At 38.7% G+C, this 16,972-nt stretch overlaps 1 protein-coding gene across 1 annotated transcript in view; it reads right to left on the bottom strand.

Annotated features, from left to right (window-relative positions):
• Positions 1-457: 457 nt before the first annotated feature.
• The window catches only part of LOC137335165 (translocating chain-associated membrane protein 1-like 1), an 84,949-nt gene continuing 68,434 nt past the window's right edge, over positions 458-16,972 (bottom strand). Inside the window, exons 8-11 of the mRNA XM_068000329.1 lie at positions 14,654-14,758; positions 11,480-11,623; positions 7,955-8,115; positions 458-4,233 (exon numbers count right to left, since the gene is read on the bottom strand). Of these exons, the coding sequence (XP_067856430.1) occupies positions 4,160-4,233; positions 7,955-8,115; positions 11,480-11,623; positions 14,654-14,758 (484 nt within the window). The 3' untranslated portion in view covers positions 458-4,159. The remainder of the gene's footprint in view (positions 4,234-7,954; positions 8,116-11,479; positions 11,624-14,653; positions 14,759-16,972) is intronic.

Raw genomic sequence — 16,972 nt, forward strand, 5'->3', positions numbered from 1 at the left:
GTAACTTTCTATGATTCAAGTTTTCAGGAGCAGACGTAGCAAATTTTGTGCAACCAATCAGTTGAGGAACCAAGAAACTTTCAACTGAATATCTGGCCTTGTTTCCTTGCACATGACAGTGCAACTCTATTTCAGAGCTGATTACTTTAATTATGTCAGTATTGATATCTCGACAGGTTGAATTGTTGCACCTACGTGTGTTTGTAATCGAACTGAAAATTACGTGCACTGCATACACTGAGTATGTCCATACACATTTGCTTTTTGTTTGCTGCGTATTGTACATCTCTATGTATGGTAGCCAATACTTGTACGTGTTAAAAAAAAAATGTACAGTCTTCCTCCAAAACAAATCACTTCATTGAACCATCCATCCGTCCCATGGTCTGCAAAGAACACGCAGCACCATTAGAATTTAAAATGTCAAATTATCAAAGATCACAAGCAATTTAAAATGTTACAGATGAGGCAACAAGTTTATTTTCAGATTACAGAAATAGTGGTTTTATAACATCAGATTCAAAATGTATGTTCAACTTACAAGACCCTGCCGCCAAACGTACACTTGCACAGAGAGCTTGGCATTTAAAGGTATGTTTAAAGTAGCAACTGAAAACACATGGCACTGTGTTCTACAACCCACAAATGAATATAACAAAATGACGAACAATGTAAAGTTAAATTAAAGTTACCTTGAACTAACTTCTGTTGTACCAATAGAGGAAAATAAAAGCCCCCACCCCCCATTTCCCTGGCCACAAATTCTTCTGAACACTAAAGCAAATGGACTGGGAACACGAAGCTGTTACAGTTACATTGATTCACAAAATGTATTAGAAAAACAAATTAACTACATTTACATGACTGAGTTTAGAAAGGCTTCTGACATTCAGGACTATTCTCATTTTAACAGTAACCGGCTAAGTGGTTATGTTTCATGTCATAACATAATAACGTTTAAGCTACTGTTTACTTATAGTGCCCCCTTTTTTTAAAAAAAAAGTACAATTAAATTTATTTATACATACATGTAAGAAAATAGGCTGGGAAATCACTGCTTTTTGAGATATCCCATTGGAGTTTCAGTATTTCCTCATGGATAAGATCAATATTCTGGTCAGCACTGCCCATCCTGTCAGTCACACAGGATGTCCTGTCTCCCTAAAGTACTGATTAAGTACAGCAGCAATCATATTTTTTCCAGTCTACAGAGAAAATGCAACAAATGTCTGCATGCAAATGTTCCAATATAAACAATAACATTGTCTCTGTACATAGTCCATTGTTACAGAGTTGGGGTACTACAAGTAGGCTGAAAACAATGGTATCACTGTCAGAATATGACATTTTGTCCTCAACTCCAATCACAAGAGCATGAGATATTCTAAGAGTATTTGGTCAAGTATTTTACCTCCCTGCATGCTGATTCTACATGCAATATTCACAGCAGCGGGCAGGGATGCAAGAAACTTGGACTGCGCTCCAATTTAGGCACCAACACATTGTGTTAATCAGTATGTAAGAGTGGGACTTACCTCAAACTTTGTTTTAGGAAACAATTCATGGAATTGTTCATAGAAGTTTACAAGAACAATGCAGCTTCCTATTTGCATAGAAAGACAAAACAGGTATGTTTATTCTACTCAGTGGTTCATTATACAAGTGTGTGTACAGTTGATTTTGTACAAATGGATGGTTGTATACATAGTGATTCAATATAGATAGATGGGGGGGTGTGTGTAGAAGTTTACTTGGCGCGTGTGTTTTTGTTTAAATACATAAACAGTAATATGGCACATGGTCAACGTGTCTGTACACAAAGTGTTTAGTTAAAATGATTTGAAGTGTATATGCAGTGATTCAGTACAAATGAATCAGTGTAGGCTTGTATATAAGGCGATTCAGTACGCGAGTATGTGTACATGTGGTCATTCAGTACAGATAGTTGGGCAAGTGAGCATGTGTGTATACATGCTCATTTGGTAGATTTGATACACAAAAATACACTGTGATTTAATATGTACGTGTACAAGGGATTCTGAAAGACAAATGGGTACATATACAAGGCTCTATTTAGCAGGAGTTTTGTAAAACCAGTTTTTAAAAAAAAGTTTCATGTTGGGCATTAGCTCGACCAAGTTTATTAGAGCACACAGTAGAAACCAAGCTCAAATTGATAGGAGGTACCTTCCCATTGCACAGTTATGTCATAGAGCAGGAATCTGTATAAACAAATTTTGGAAGAAGCACATAACCTGAACAGGAGCTGTCAGCCAAGAACCCAATGACCCCCCCAAAATATATTCTGCAAAGAATCCCTTAATTAAGAAGCACCATAAAGATGCCCCAAAATAAGGATTTGCTAAAAGAGATTGCCCTAAATAAGAAGTCTGACTAAAGAGAATGTTGAGAAAGAATCAGCCAGTTAAAAACATTTCATTGCCTCTTAGAAGGAAATATTATGGGGCAAGGCAGGTACCACAATAAGTGTGTTTAGAAGATAATTTGTTTTAAAATAATTTTTTTTTAACTCTGTCATGTAAAATATTATTGGTGACAATTGTCATTTAGGACAAGCTGGTTCCAGAACCCACATCTTAAAAACAGCAAAACTATTTTGTCTTTGATTAAAATAAACGATCTTTAAAAATGCAATAAAAACACGAGAAATTAAAGGTTTGCTTTTGTTTGCGATGAAAGAATCGACAGTGAAATGGACTGGGCTTAGTGGTTAAACTTTGATGCCGTTTCATGTTAAGACTACAGAAGTAGACAACATTTGTCAAAGTTAAGGCACAGTCCCCATCATGCATCCATGGGCAAAGCACTATGCTGACTTAGGCCTGAAGCAACTAAAATGATTGAGAATATACAAACACAGACAGGAAACGACCAATTTGCTCACTTAACATAAACTTTAAAAAAAAAATAACCTCCCCCTTGAAGAACCATTTTGCTGAGTTACAGTATTATTGTAACATGGTTGTTTTTGGCTGGTTATTTTTTACATTTCACATCAAGGACACTTGAATAAAGAACTTTTTGGGGGAGGGGTAGAGGGATGGAGATCAAACACATACACACAGTTTCTCTTGAAAAGTCACAAAAGTAAAACAAAACCCCAAATAAAAGTTTGGGGTATAACTGGCAGCATTTATTAATCCTTTAAAAAAAAATCAAATAAATAAAAAAAATCCTCACCCCACCCTGCAGTTTGAACAAGTTGCAGGAATTCTGCAGTGAGATCAATTACATGTTTAACCAACCTAACAAAAAAACAAATTGGAGCCAAAGCCTGTATTTACAGTGTGGATAGCACTCAATGATATGCCATTGTATCTGCAGGGACATATTGATTTATTCTGGTCAACAAATCTTTAGTGCAACACTGGAGACTGCTATACAGTAACCAACCAGGGTGAGGTTGAGTTTTCTTTCTGGTGCTATGGAAAATACAGTATAAAGAACTGAGTTACATTTTATACTCGAACTTGTGTTCACAGTTCGTTAGGGTCTGGGGTGTTCTTGTACTTCTTGAAATGTAAACAGCACAACAAACTCAATGGGGGGAAAAAAGACAATGCAAGAATAAATCAGTGATGCTGTGATAGGCCCAGTCTCCAGGTAATAAGACTATCTTCATCATATTTAATTCTGAACACATCTTTAGGACAAACTCCAAGATTCATGTCTGTTGCACTGGTAACGTGGCTCATAACAGCCTTTGGTAAAGGCATCCTAGTGGCTGATTTCTATCTCACCCCATTTACCACAGCTACCTTCCCTTCATTAAGATGTCCTGCAGCCTCCATCCAAAACTGACAAGAGCAAAAACATCAGCAGGCATGCACCCCATCAGAGCTGAGCATTTACCACTGGAACTAAACAGACTTGCAAATGACAACTGAAGACTTGAGGCCTTTTCAGATAACTGATCTGTTTGGGACAGTAAGACTACAGTGTTTCATATCTCACGCCCATTGATAAGGCTGCAAGAAGAACAGTCTCTCTAGAGGGCCAGCCATCATTTTCTTTGCTCAATTCTGATCAGCAGATAGTGATGAAAGTAGAGTGGTTTAGGGGTGAGACAGGATAGAATAAATTTGTGATTATCACAGTTTTTTTTTCTTAGAAATTTCCCAATTTTTAATATCCAGCTTCATGAAGCTTTTGCTTTCCTTGCACGTGGTGATGTTCCACTTTCTGTCTTCACTGTTCCATTAGATGCATTAGCTGCAAAAACATTATGAAAAATTCAGTAAGGTAACAAAAACTTTGTGCAAAAAACACTCAAAATAGTGATGTGGCCCTCACTGGTAATTCCCATCAATCCACGCCTTATTGGGAGTAGATCCATATTCCTATTTAGAGATGGGATGCGCTAGAGACCTGCCACCCTACTCTCATCCTAGACCAAGAGGTCATTAGAGCTTTCCTGCTTTTTAATCACTTAGTTGACGTGACCCGGTGTACTTAGAGGAACTTTCCTCCATGAAAACCTGTAAGTTATGCTACACAACTACATGAATGAACCTCAGAGCCTGGAAGTGGTCATTTTACTTTACGTGGGCTGCCAGAAACATAGCAAGAATGACTATGAAGTATTAAACATGTAAGAATGGTATGAAAGTATTGCATCTCATCACAGAAATGCATCTAGGGATGTGCAAAAATACCATCTAGTATAGGAATAGCATTTGGAAGCTGAACATTACTACTAGACCAACAACTTGCATTTATATAGCGCCTTTAACATAGTAATATGTCCCAAGGTGCTTTAAGGGCTGTAAATTTAGAGACAGCATGTAATAAGAACCCTCTGATTTTAGGTGTGATTAATCAGGGATCCTAAATTCACAACACTATCACACACAGGCAAAGAGACTGTGAAATCAACTGATACAGATTTAAATTAATTTTTTTTCTACTAACTTTTGATCTTTGCTCTATGAACAGTCAACTATTTGTAAGAATCAAGGCAAATTATTTGACTGGTTTCTCTTTTGCATGTCTACTTTCTAACCAGCATAAATCTTAAGGTATTACAGATTCCATGACACATTCTAATCACCTTGCTGAACAGAGTATCATGTAGAATCATAGAAAGGTTACAGCACGGAAGGAGGCCATTCGGCCCATCGAGTCCGCGACGGCTCTATGCAAGAGCAATCCAGCTAGTCCCACTCTCCCACCCCGTCCCCATAGCCTGCAATTTTTTTCCTTTCAAGTACTTATCCAGCTTCCTTTTGAAGGCCATGATTGAATCTGCCTCCATCACCCTCTCGGGCAATGCATTCCAGATCCTAACCACTCGCTATTTAAAAAACATTTTCCTCATGTCACCTTTGGTTCTTTTGCCAATCACCTTAAATCTATGTCCTCTGGTTCTTGACCCTTCTGCCAATGGGAACAGTTTCTCTTTATATACTTTGTCTAGGACCTTCGTGATTTTAAATACCTCTATCAAATCTCCTCACAACTGTCTCTGTTCCAAGGAGAACAACCCCAGCTTCTCCAGTCAATCCACGTAACTGAAGTCGCTCATCCCTGGAATCATTCTAGTAAATCTTTTCTGCACCCTCTCTAAGGCCTTCACATCTTTCCTGAAGTGCGGTGCCCAGAACTGGACATAGTATTCCCGTTGTGGCCGAACCAGTGTTTTATAAAGGTTCATTATGACTTCTATACTTTTGTACTCTATGCCTCTATTTATAAAGCTCAGGATCCCATATGCTTTTTTTAAAACCGCTTTCTCAACCTGCCCTGCCACCTTTAATGATTTGTGCACACATACCTGCAGATCTCTCTGTTCCTGGACCATTTTTAGAATTGTGCCCACTAGTCTATATTGCCTCTCCTCATTCTTCCTTCCGAAATGTATCACTTCACATTTTTCTGTATTAAATTTCATCTGCCATGTGTCCGCCCACGCCACCAGCCTGTCTGTATCCTCTTGAAGCCTATCACTATCCTCCTCACTGTTCAGTACCCTTCCAGGTTTTGTGTCATCTGCAAGTGTTGAAATTGTGCTCTGTACACCCAAGTCCAAGTCATTAATATATATCAAGAAAAGCAGTGGTCCCAGCACCGACCCCTGGGGAACACCACTGTACGCCTCCCTCCAGTCCGAAAAACCATCGTTCACCACTACTCTCTGCTTTCTGTCCCTTAGCCAATTCTGTATCCATGTTGCTGCCGCTTCCTTTATTCCATGGGTCGCAAACTTGATGAAAAGCCTATCATGCGGCACTTCATCAACGCCTTTTGAAAGTCCATATACACCACATCAACTACATTGCCCTCATCTACCCTCTCTCTTACCTCATCAAAAAACTCTATCAGGTTAGTTAAACACGATTTGCCTTTAACAAATCTGTGCTGGCTTTCCCCAATCAATCCACACTCGTCCAAGTGACTGTTAATTCTGTCCCGGATTATCGTTTCTAAAAGTTTCCCCACCACAAGGTTAAACTGACTGGCCCATAGTTGCTGGGTTTATCCTTACATCCTTTTTTGAACAAGGGTGTAACATCTGCAATTCTCCAGTCCACTGGCACCACCCCCATACCTATGAATGTTTGGAAGATTATGGCCAGTACCTCCACAATTTCTACCCTTACTTCCCTCAGCAACCTAGGATGCATCCCATCCAGACTAGGTGACTTATCTACTTTAAGTACAGCTAGCCTTTCAAGTACCTCCATCAATTTTTAGCCCATCCAGTATCTCAACCATATCTTCCTTTACTGAGACTCTGGCAGCATCTTCTTCCTTGGTATAAGTCACATATGCATCATACCTTTTCCATTTGCCATTATATCTGCAATGCTATGCTGAGCAGTTGTGAATGGGTAAGCAATTGAGAGAACAACAGAAGGGTGAATATTCTTGGAAGATGTATGTGACCATTTGTGCCTTTTCCAACAAAAAAATGGCGCAAGAGGAAAGAAAATAATTAGAGAATGGTTTAAACCATACACTTGTTAGGGAGCAGCTGTCCATTAAAATCAGTTAACAAGCTTGGCAGTTTTAATTAAAATTCTGTAGATCTTCTATGGTATTACCCATGGTAAAGCAGGTGAGATGCTATTTTATAGGGACAGGAGATTTAACACACAATAGATTATTCTGATAAGGTGATTATTCTGATATCCCTTTAAGGCAACAAAGTTTAACTGTTGGGAACTGAACACAAGTTCAAGTTACTCAGATCGATGCAATGTGATGCAAAACACCAGTGCACATATGGAACACTGTGGCCTGAGACTGACTCTATGCCTGATGCATAATGTGCATGTCCACGTGATCAGACAACACATTGCATGCTTGGGACTTGCACGCAAGGCTCATTAAGGTGCTGGTTTTTATCCTAAATAGAAGTCCTCCCCATAACATGGCTAGAGCATCTGAGCAGCATTGCAGATACTTTAGGGGAGGCCTCTAAGAAAGTGGAGCCTTTTTACTTTTGCTTGGCTCTTTCCTGATAGACCACCTTTTGGTGTTCCATTTACCTTTGTTTGTTCTTGAAATAAATTGTTGTTCCTCAGGTCATTTTTGGCCCCAAAAGTACTGCAGCTATAAGGACAGCAGTAACAAAGCCTGGTGTGTGACATCTGGCACACCTCAATATAATGGTTTTTTTTTAAAAAGTATTTTAGATCTCGGGGCTCTGAATTTCCACAAGATCCTCAGAGAAACAGCCATTTATGCTGTTTTTTCTAGGGTTACCGCTATCTATCAATGAAGTTACAGCATGAGATTGGGACAACCTTCATAGAAATTCAGGGCCAGTTTATTTAACTGTAAAAAAAACAATACAGCTACTGTTCAGTGAATTATACTTGTAAATTTAACAAAATGCTGAGCATGCTTTTGGGGTTAGAAGATTAAATCATGAAATGGAGGATGCAGGAAAGGAGAAAAATTAATGAGATTTCCAGGTTTTGATACTGACCCTTGTTGTATTCCTTTTTTGAAGGTTTGTTCTTGGTATTAGCTACTTTTTTTCTGGGGATCTGATTCTGAGTGTGTTCCCTCCACTTCTTCAGCTGGAAGTTAATAAACTTCCACATCATCCATGCTTGTGTTAGACAAATGGCTGCTAAGCAACTGATCCTGTCCAAACATAAAGGCAACCACAGGTCAGTGAAGTACATAATTATTAAAACTAAAAACTTGCACAAAGACAAATGTAATCTAGAAGGCAGTGCCATTAGCTTGCTCTAATATCACAAATGATACTAAATATCTTTGTACTACTTCAGCACTGAGTCATCTGGAAATATAATTTCAGCAAAGCAGTTTTTAATTTAAAACTAAATCCTCGTGTGTTGCATTGGTTGTGAAATGTATTGTGTGACGGAGTGGAGGCCAGTCACAATTCCCCAGATAGTGACTTTCTAATTGCCAGGGCAATTGAGAACAGAGATACAATGCTTCTCTGCAGGGAAGGAGTGAAATTCACAGGGTGAGCAACACCAGACAGCTGTCATATATCTCTTGGACAGTTACAGACCAGCATTTGCTGAGGCTTAGGCGTGAACCACCTGCCTGCTGTCTTAGCTAGGGGATGATGTGTGACATAGTGAAATCTAAGTTATAGTCCAACGATTTTTATTTGAAATCTACAAGCTTTCGGAGGCTTCCTCCTTCCTCAGGTAATTGAGGAATTACCTGAGGGAGGAGGAAGCCTCCGAAAGCTTGTAGATTTCAAATAAAAATCGTTGGACTATAACTTGGTGTTGTAAAATTGTTTACAATTGTCAACCCCAGTCCATCACCGGCATCTCCACATCACAGTGAAATCTGGAGGAGGAAATACAATTCAAGTTTTTTCTTTTTTTAAAAAAAGCTCAGATCGAACACCATTCGTTTTATATTTGTTGCAGGGAATAGATCCTATATTAAAAACCAAGGCTAAAATCAACACCCCTGAACCTTCATCAAAAAAAATTGTACTGACAAAATTACTGCTGCCCTCTGTATTATCTGCTTCACTAAAAAATGACTTGCATTTATACAGTGCTTCATCATGTTTCTCAGAATCGGTTCAAAATGCTTTGCATACAATGATGAATTATTCTGAGGTGCAGTTATGTAGACAACAGCAGCTATTGTGCACACAGCAAGATCCCACAAACAGCAATGAGACAAATGGCCAGTTAGTTGAAGGAGAACTGCTAGCCAGGACACTGGTAAAACTTATTCTCTGAATATTTGCATGTATCCTAACATACATCCACCCAAACAGGCAGATATGGCCTTGGTTTAATGCCTCATCCAAGGGAGGACACCTCCAACAATGCATTGTCAGACAGCCCACATTAAGTGCTTGATTCCTGGAGTGAGGTTTGAGTTCACAAATGTCCAACTCAGATGTGAGAAGCTTCCAAATGAGCCAAACTGACACTAGATGACCTCATAAACAGGGCTGTAAATTTTTAACAGATTGCATTTTTCTGCAGAATCCCTGGAGCTCCATAAAGTCAGGGGGAACTGATGGTTTGCACAGAAATGCTTTACATAGACTTCTGTTATGCAAATCATTTAATTTCTCACCCCGCCCCTTCACTCTTTCACTTCAAGGAGTTTTAAAATACTCTGCAGGAAAAGTGTACTCGGTGAAAACACCCCTCCCCCATCCCCACTCCGGCCAGGCAATTGTTCTCCCCTCTTCTTGCTAATTTCTTCACTTTTCTTAAGGCATTGATTTCTAACTGGGGTATGATTCATAAGTACTATTTGCCTTCTTGTTTTCATCCAAGTGGCCATTATTTACCTACAGGAGTGTTGACAAGTCATTTGACTGTGGAGGCATCACAGCTGAGCCCAATCACAATCTTACCTGAATCCACTCATGCACATTTCCAGCATAGGTTACTCAATAGCAATCAAGAACGACAAGCCTGGCTGATTTCCAACCCCTCCTCCCAAGGAGTGCTGAAACCAACTGTAGTACAACTACTGATACCGAGCAGAGATCAGCTAACCAGGGACGCTTCAGGACCATATGACTCAGTTATTCACTGGATACATTTGCTGAGCTATCAAGGGTGCTCAACATTATAGATGAAGCAGAGAAAATATTCAAACAAAAAAGCAGAATTAGCTTTATACAGCATTATCCTGCATGAAAATCGTGAGACACTGATCATTATAGCATTTACATTCAATGTTACACAGTGTAAGAGGAGGACAGTTTGATCCTCTGTGCTGTTCACTTCCGGGTCTGTGCCATTTCAAGCACGCAGCAAATGAAGGTTACAGCATCTCCTGTGGTCAGGAGGGGGTGCAGGAAGAGAAAGAAAGGAAGTTCAAACAGCAGAACATTACCCAGGTGGTACCTTTCTCCTAGTAGCCAACAAAAGGGGCATTAGTGAGGTGCAAGTCCAGGCAGACGAAGAGAGAAACAATACATGAGAAAAGAGAGTTGCCGCAAACTGAATCTTCAAGACTCATCCGAAGGATGAACTTCATTTTGAAGAGGAAAACCTCCGTCCTCATTTTCTTATCCTCTTCAAACAACAGAACATCAAAGTAGTAAAAAAAAAGTTTGCAATTCTTCGGATTTAATGCTATTACTAACTTGGAACATAGAATTGATAAAATGAATACCTCTGTGAACAGAGATAGATTCAAATAGTAATTCCTGGAAAAAAAATCATGAGGGCTGCTTTTTGTAGATTACTTTAAGAGGCCAAAAAAACACATTTAATTTTGGCCCATGATGAGGGTAGCTACATGAATAGAATGAGCTTTTATTCTGCCTCATAATTCATGACCAGCTAAACTAACACACAAAGAAATTCTTTCCATTACCTATCCCACAACACAATATTCACTCATGAGGTGGTCCTGCACAAGCAAAATAAGCTTTTAATCGGCTTGGCAATTCATGACAAGTTATGTTTTAACACAAAGAAATACACACCCAGTATTCATCCTTTTTAGAGATGGGATTACCTGAAGTTATATTTCAAAAGTAATAATTAATTAGCTAGACTGGGCATATTTGTGTAGTTCTATCTGTATGGTATGCCAGGACCTTAAAAAAAGTAATAAAATTTATCTTTGATTTCAGAGACCAAATATTTCCCCACAGAAAAGGAGGAAAAATTCTAATGAAAGGTTGCCTGGGCTGCCCTCTCACAACAGCTACCAGTTAGTTACCAAGTGGCACTCGTGAAGGCCCTGTGGTCATCTTGGCCAGGAGTGGTGCAAACCACTGGGGCATGAACAAAAGTGAAAGAGGAGAAAAATACTTTTTAAAAAAAACACAAGTCAAACCCTGAAAAAAATTAACTAAATGTAACTAAGCCACATATTCAACACTAAAATGTCAGCAATTCATAACCTGGGAACTAAAATAACACTAACCTATGCCTTTAATGTTAAAATAACATCTCAAATATACCCTCACAACAATAGGTACGACTGTTTTTCAAAAGTTAAGACTACATGCGTCACTTCAATGTCCCACCTGATAGTCAATGTGTTGAAATTTCCATTTGCTACTGAAAAGCCTTGATTCTCTGCCCTCGCAAGGCCAAAGCCAAAAGTGAGGACAGACAGAGTCAGTGTGAGGAGGCGAGCCATTACAAAAAGTAGAGCCCAGAGAGTGAAGCTGGGGAGAACAAAACACATCTTTTTAGACGGATTGCTAAACCTTATTAATTAAATTAAATATACTCATCATTCAGCACATTGTTATATCAAATATATTTTACAGTTCCAGTGATCACCAGTTATTTGCAGCATTCTAACCTAGTGGCACAATGTATTAGCATACTGTACCTTTCCATCATGCCTCAGCTATTGTGTGGCAAAGCATTCCATTTTCCAACTGTGAAGACATTTTTCCTAATTTCTCTCCTCATTCCCAATTTTAAACTGATGGCAACTTTTTTCTGACTCCACAACCAGTAGAAATAGTCTTTCCTTATTCACCCATCATAATTTTTAAAATCTACATTAAACTTGCTCTTAGCCTTCTCTGCTCAAGTGGAAAGTCCCAGTATCTCATGTCTCTAGTCATAACTGTAGTTCTCCATCCTTCGTACCATCCTGGTGAATCCACACTTTCTTTTTGGCTTTGTGTCCTTTCTATAATGGGGCATCCAAAACTGCACAAAGTACTGTTGCCTAACTAATGTTTTGAACAAATTTATCATTACCTCTTTGCTCTTGTACTTTATGCCCCTAACGATAAAATCCAAAATACACTATGGCTTTATCTAACTACACTCACACTTTCAGGGAATTTGTATTTGCACCCGACCCCCCAGATCTCTCTCTTCATTCCACATGCTTCATTGAGTGTTTATTCCGATTCTTTGTTTTTCCTCCCAAAATGTATTACCTCACACCTCTCCACATTAAATTTTATCTGCCACATGTCTGTTTATTCCACTAACCTGTCCTTCTGAAGCTACAGTCCTCATCACGGTTTGCCAACCCCCCTTATTTTGTGTCATCAACAAATTCTAATATGGTGCTCCCTATAGTCCCAAGTCCAAATCATATATCAAGAATAAGAGTACACCAAATGCTGACCACCCATATCCAACCAATCCTCAAAACGAACACCCATTAACCCTAACTCTTTGTTTCCTATCAGTCAACCAGCTCATATCTAATTAGGCTAAAATTAAAACAACGTGCTCGAAGTACACAGGTCAGTCAACATCTGTGAAGACAAAAGGGGGGTTATGACGTTACAGTGATGTTGGACTAACTGGTCCATAATGACCCAGCTTATCGTTCTCTCCATTCTTGAACAGAGGTCTTACGTTGACTATCCTCCAGTGCCCCCTGCACAATTTGCATATCTAAGGAGTCTTGAAAAAATGTGATTAACAGCTTCTGCAATTTTCCCTCTAACTTCCTTCAACAGCAGAGGGTGCATGCTATCAGGATCCAGTAGTTCATCCACCTTGAGTTCTGCCAATTTTTCCTTTCATTAGTTATTTTTAACAATGGTTCTGCATCCTCCTGTAGTACACCTACATTCTCACTTCCACTTATTAAATATTTTGTGTCAATTTTTATAAATATCTCTGCCATACCTTCTACCTCCACAATTAGGTTTTCCCCTTCATCAATGAGCATTTCCACCCTCTCTAACTATTCTTTCACTTTTAATATGTTTATAAAAGTCATTATTTCCTTTTATATTATCTGCTAGCATTTTCTCACATTTCCTTTGACTCTCCCTTTTTATCTCCCCACTACACTTTCTACATCCCTTATGATGTTTTTTAATATTGTTAGTCCTAGTTTTATCAAGTGCTTTCCTCGTAAGTTTCAATTGAGTTTTAATCTCTCTATTTGGTCATAGAATTCTATCCTGTTCTGCACTCCCTTTTTGCCTTATAGGAATTTATCTGTTTTGTACTCTGTCCATCTCCTATTTGGAGATCCCCTACTGCCTGTTTGCTAACTTTTCGGCTCAAATAATTTGGGCCAGGTTGCTCCTTATCTCGGCAAACTTTGCCTTTTTCTAGTCCAGCACTCTCATCTTTAACTCTTCATTATCCCTTTCAATTTTCACATCAAACACAACTATGTCATGGTCACTATTTTACAATTGTTCTCCTACTCTCATATCAGTTATTTGTCCAAATTCATTTCCCATAACTAAATCAAGCAAGCTTCTTTCCTTGTTGGACAAGAAGCATATTAGGAAGCAGTCTTAGATGCATTCTAAAAAGTATTTCCCACTTTGACCACATACAATACCTCCATCCCACTTGTGATAGTTAAAATCACCTAACATTATTAACCTGCTGGTTTTATGGTATCTCTCTGAACTGTTTGCAAATCTTCCCCTCTAAATCATCTCCATTGATAGTGGCCTGTAATGTACACTGAGAGCTTTAAGTTCTTAGTCCTGCCCAAACCTAAGCCATATCTGTTATACCAACATCATATTCAACCTTAGTTATTAATGTTTCTAATTCTCCAATTTTGAATGCTTTGTGCATTCAGTTGCACAATACTTGATCCTGACTCCAATTTCTTGGTATGGTGGCTCAATCTTTTTCTTAGTTTTCTCATTTATCTCTTACCCCTTTTACAACAGTGTTTTTATCTCACTTATTGAAGCCTCTTTCTTTCCCTTTATCCTCTTGCTATTTCCTCACTATTTCTTTCAACTACACTTGATACTTCTACTCCAACAGTTTTATTAATCCTGCACTCCTCCTTTAGTCCTAAGTCTAGACTTTCCCCACCACCTACATGTAAATGAGTTAGGGAAATCTCACTCACAGTAGCCACTGTTTATATAGGAGTCTTGACAGGATTTTTGACTGCAGGTGACATTAATTGAACTTAATCTTGTCCTCATCAGATGTCCGCACTTATGTACACTCAGCATTGTTTGTTGAACAGCAATCAGGAACAGACCTCTAGCGAGTTTTCCCTTCTCCAACCCAGGGGTGCTGTGGCTAATTATAATGCCAGTAGCGCTGCCTTTGCTGAGATCAGCTAACTTGGATTGAAGGTGGGTCCCACTGGCTTATCTACTTACTGGATAAATTTTGCTGGAATGAGCCCCTATATTTTAATGATGAAAAGAGAAAAACATCTGGTTGTACTCCAATACAGTTCGACAGTTCAAACTCCTAAAAAGTGTCCACAAAACTACTCTTACCCCTTTTGTTTGTTTTCATCACTGAAGTAGAATAATCGTGATGCATGAAACAAGAGCTCTACCAGGTAATGCGGCACCAAGAGAATCAAGCCCAGCCTGTGAAGGCTGTAAGAAAAACAAAATCACTTACAAAACCAAGCTTAAATAAGGTATACAAATTCTGTATACTTCTAAATGTCATCTTGGACTGTTACTTTTATTCTAAAGAGAATACCCACCTTGAAATATCCATATCCACATAGTGTATTTCATTAAACCAGCTATCACAGGCATCAAGAGTCTATTTAAACTTTAAGTTATTATAAGAGCATTACATGAATCACAATTTATTTTCAGATTGGACATGGTAAACTTTGGCATGACTGTACTCAAGAAATACAGTGAACGAGGGGGTTAAGGCAGTGCATTAACTACTGGCTGCTTGCCTGAAGCAATAAATAGCTCCTCTGAATACTGTCAAGCGACACTAATGGTCCCAGTAAACAAGTCAATTTGTTCAATGTTAATTGTATGATTTATATCAATTAGTGTTAATTGTATTCAGGTGGTGAATATCAATTGGGGACTCTCTTGTATCCTTTTGAAAGAAGCGCTTAGCTGGGGTGTGTATATGGGGAATCTGTGAATAAAGGCTTGGAAACAACTATAAAAACCAGGCTCTGGTATTCCATCGTTCACCACATGGCTATCCAATTTTAACATGGTAGCAGACAATGAGAAAGCTCATTATGAGCTTGACAAATATTAACACCTGTGACGTATTTGTATATTTAATGTAAGATGTTTGAAACTACAATTTTTTTTGGACATACAATACAATACAAAACAAAACTTGAAAGCCTAGTGGCCATTGTGGAAAATGGCAGAAAGCAAGTTTAAATCGTCTAGTTACGATTTCCCTCTGATGTTCTTGGAGTTTGAACCGTATGACCAGTGGAAAAATGAGGTTGATATGTGGACACGGTTACTACTCTACCAAAGAGTATACCAAGGCTATGCCATCTACCAAGGCATAGCTTTGGCGTTTTCGCTCCTGAACAAAGTAAAATCAGAAGGTATTTTCTGAGATGGATGCAGATCTTTTGGATAATGATAACGTTTTTACCTTTCTAATAAAATTTCTGGATCAAATTTACAAGAAAGATTAAGTGCCTATGAGGTCTGGTCAGCATTTAATAGATTTCGAAAAACAGACAGTCATTCAGTGGAAGAATAAATCATGGATTTTAACAAATTGTATAAAAGGTTGACCAAGTTCAAATTGGGAATCCCTGGATCAATACTAGCATTTAAATTACTAGATTGTGCTAAGGTGTCTCATATGAACAGGCAACTGGTCCTAACTGGTGTCCAGTTCTTGGAAAAGGAAACTCTGTTGGAATATCTGCTGCCTTAAAGGAATTCCTGGGGAAACGGTCACTCCCTTCAGTTTTCATGGAACAAATGGGGTCTTCCGCTGTGACACAAAGAATGGAAGATTCGATGGTTACCAGGTTTCAAAATGTGCCAGATACTAAATGCAGGCTCCAGTCCAGGTTTCAAAATTTTCAAGAGACCAGACGCAGGCGTCAACATGACGGAAGAATTAAAGACAGCCAGATTAGTGATGAAAGCAGGTACAGCAAATCCAGATATATCAACAGAAGACAAAATTGGGACAGTAATTACAGGTGAATGAATTCCAGGAATGCCAAAGGAAAAATCAGGAGATGCTTTCGATGTGAGTAAGTATCATTGAGGCAAATTGCCCAGAACGAAGACACAGGGTCTTTGAAATGATGCATGAAGAAAGTAGTTCTGATGAAGATAATGAACATGAACAGATTATACTGGTCACAAGATGTTATAATCCTGTGATGAATGTATTAGTCGAGGATTCCTTTAATTGTGCGGTGTTAGTGCATGTACTTCAACTGTATGCGGGGTGGATTGGTTAAAATGTTATCTTGATTCACTAAGTAGTGAGGATCGAAGCAAGGTTAAGGAATATAAAAGTTCTACATGTTTTAGTTTGGAGATGACAACACCTTGAGGTCACTCAAGAGTGGTAATTCCATATAGGATAGCTGGAGTAAGCCATTTTATAAGTACGGATGTAGTCTCTAGTGAGATACCTATGCTTTTAGGCAAACCTTCCATGAAAAAGGCAAAAATGAAACTTGACATGGAACACGATGAGGCAATCATTTTTGGGAAATCGGTTGATTTGCAGTTTACCCAGTCAGGGCATTATTGTATTCACTTAATAAAATCTGATATTTCTCATCAGCGTGTTAGGCAAGTATTAACAGCATCAGGCGATAAGGAGAAGAGAAAAAA

This window comes from Heptranchias perlo, chromosome 19, assembly GCF_035084215.1.
Source record: "Heptranchias perlo isolate sHepPer1 chromosome 19, sHepPer1.hap1, whole genome shotgun sequence".
NCBI classification, from domain to species: Eukaryota; Metazoa; Chordata; class Chondrichthyes; order Hexanchiformes; family Hexanchidae; genus Heptranchias; species Heptranchias perlo.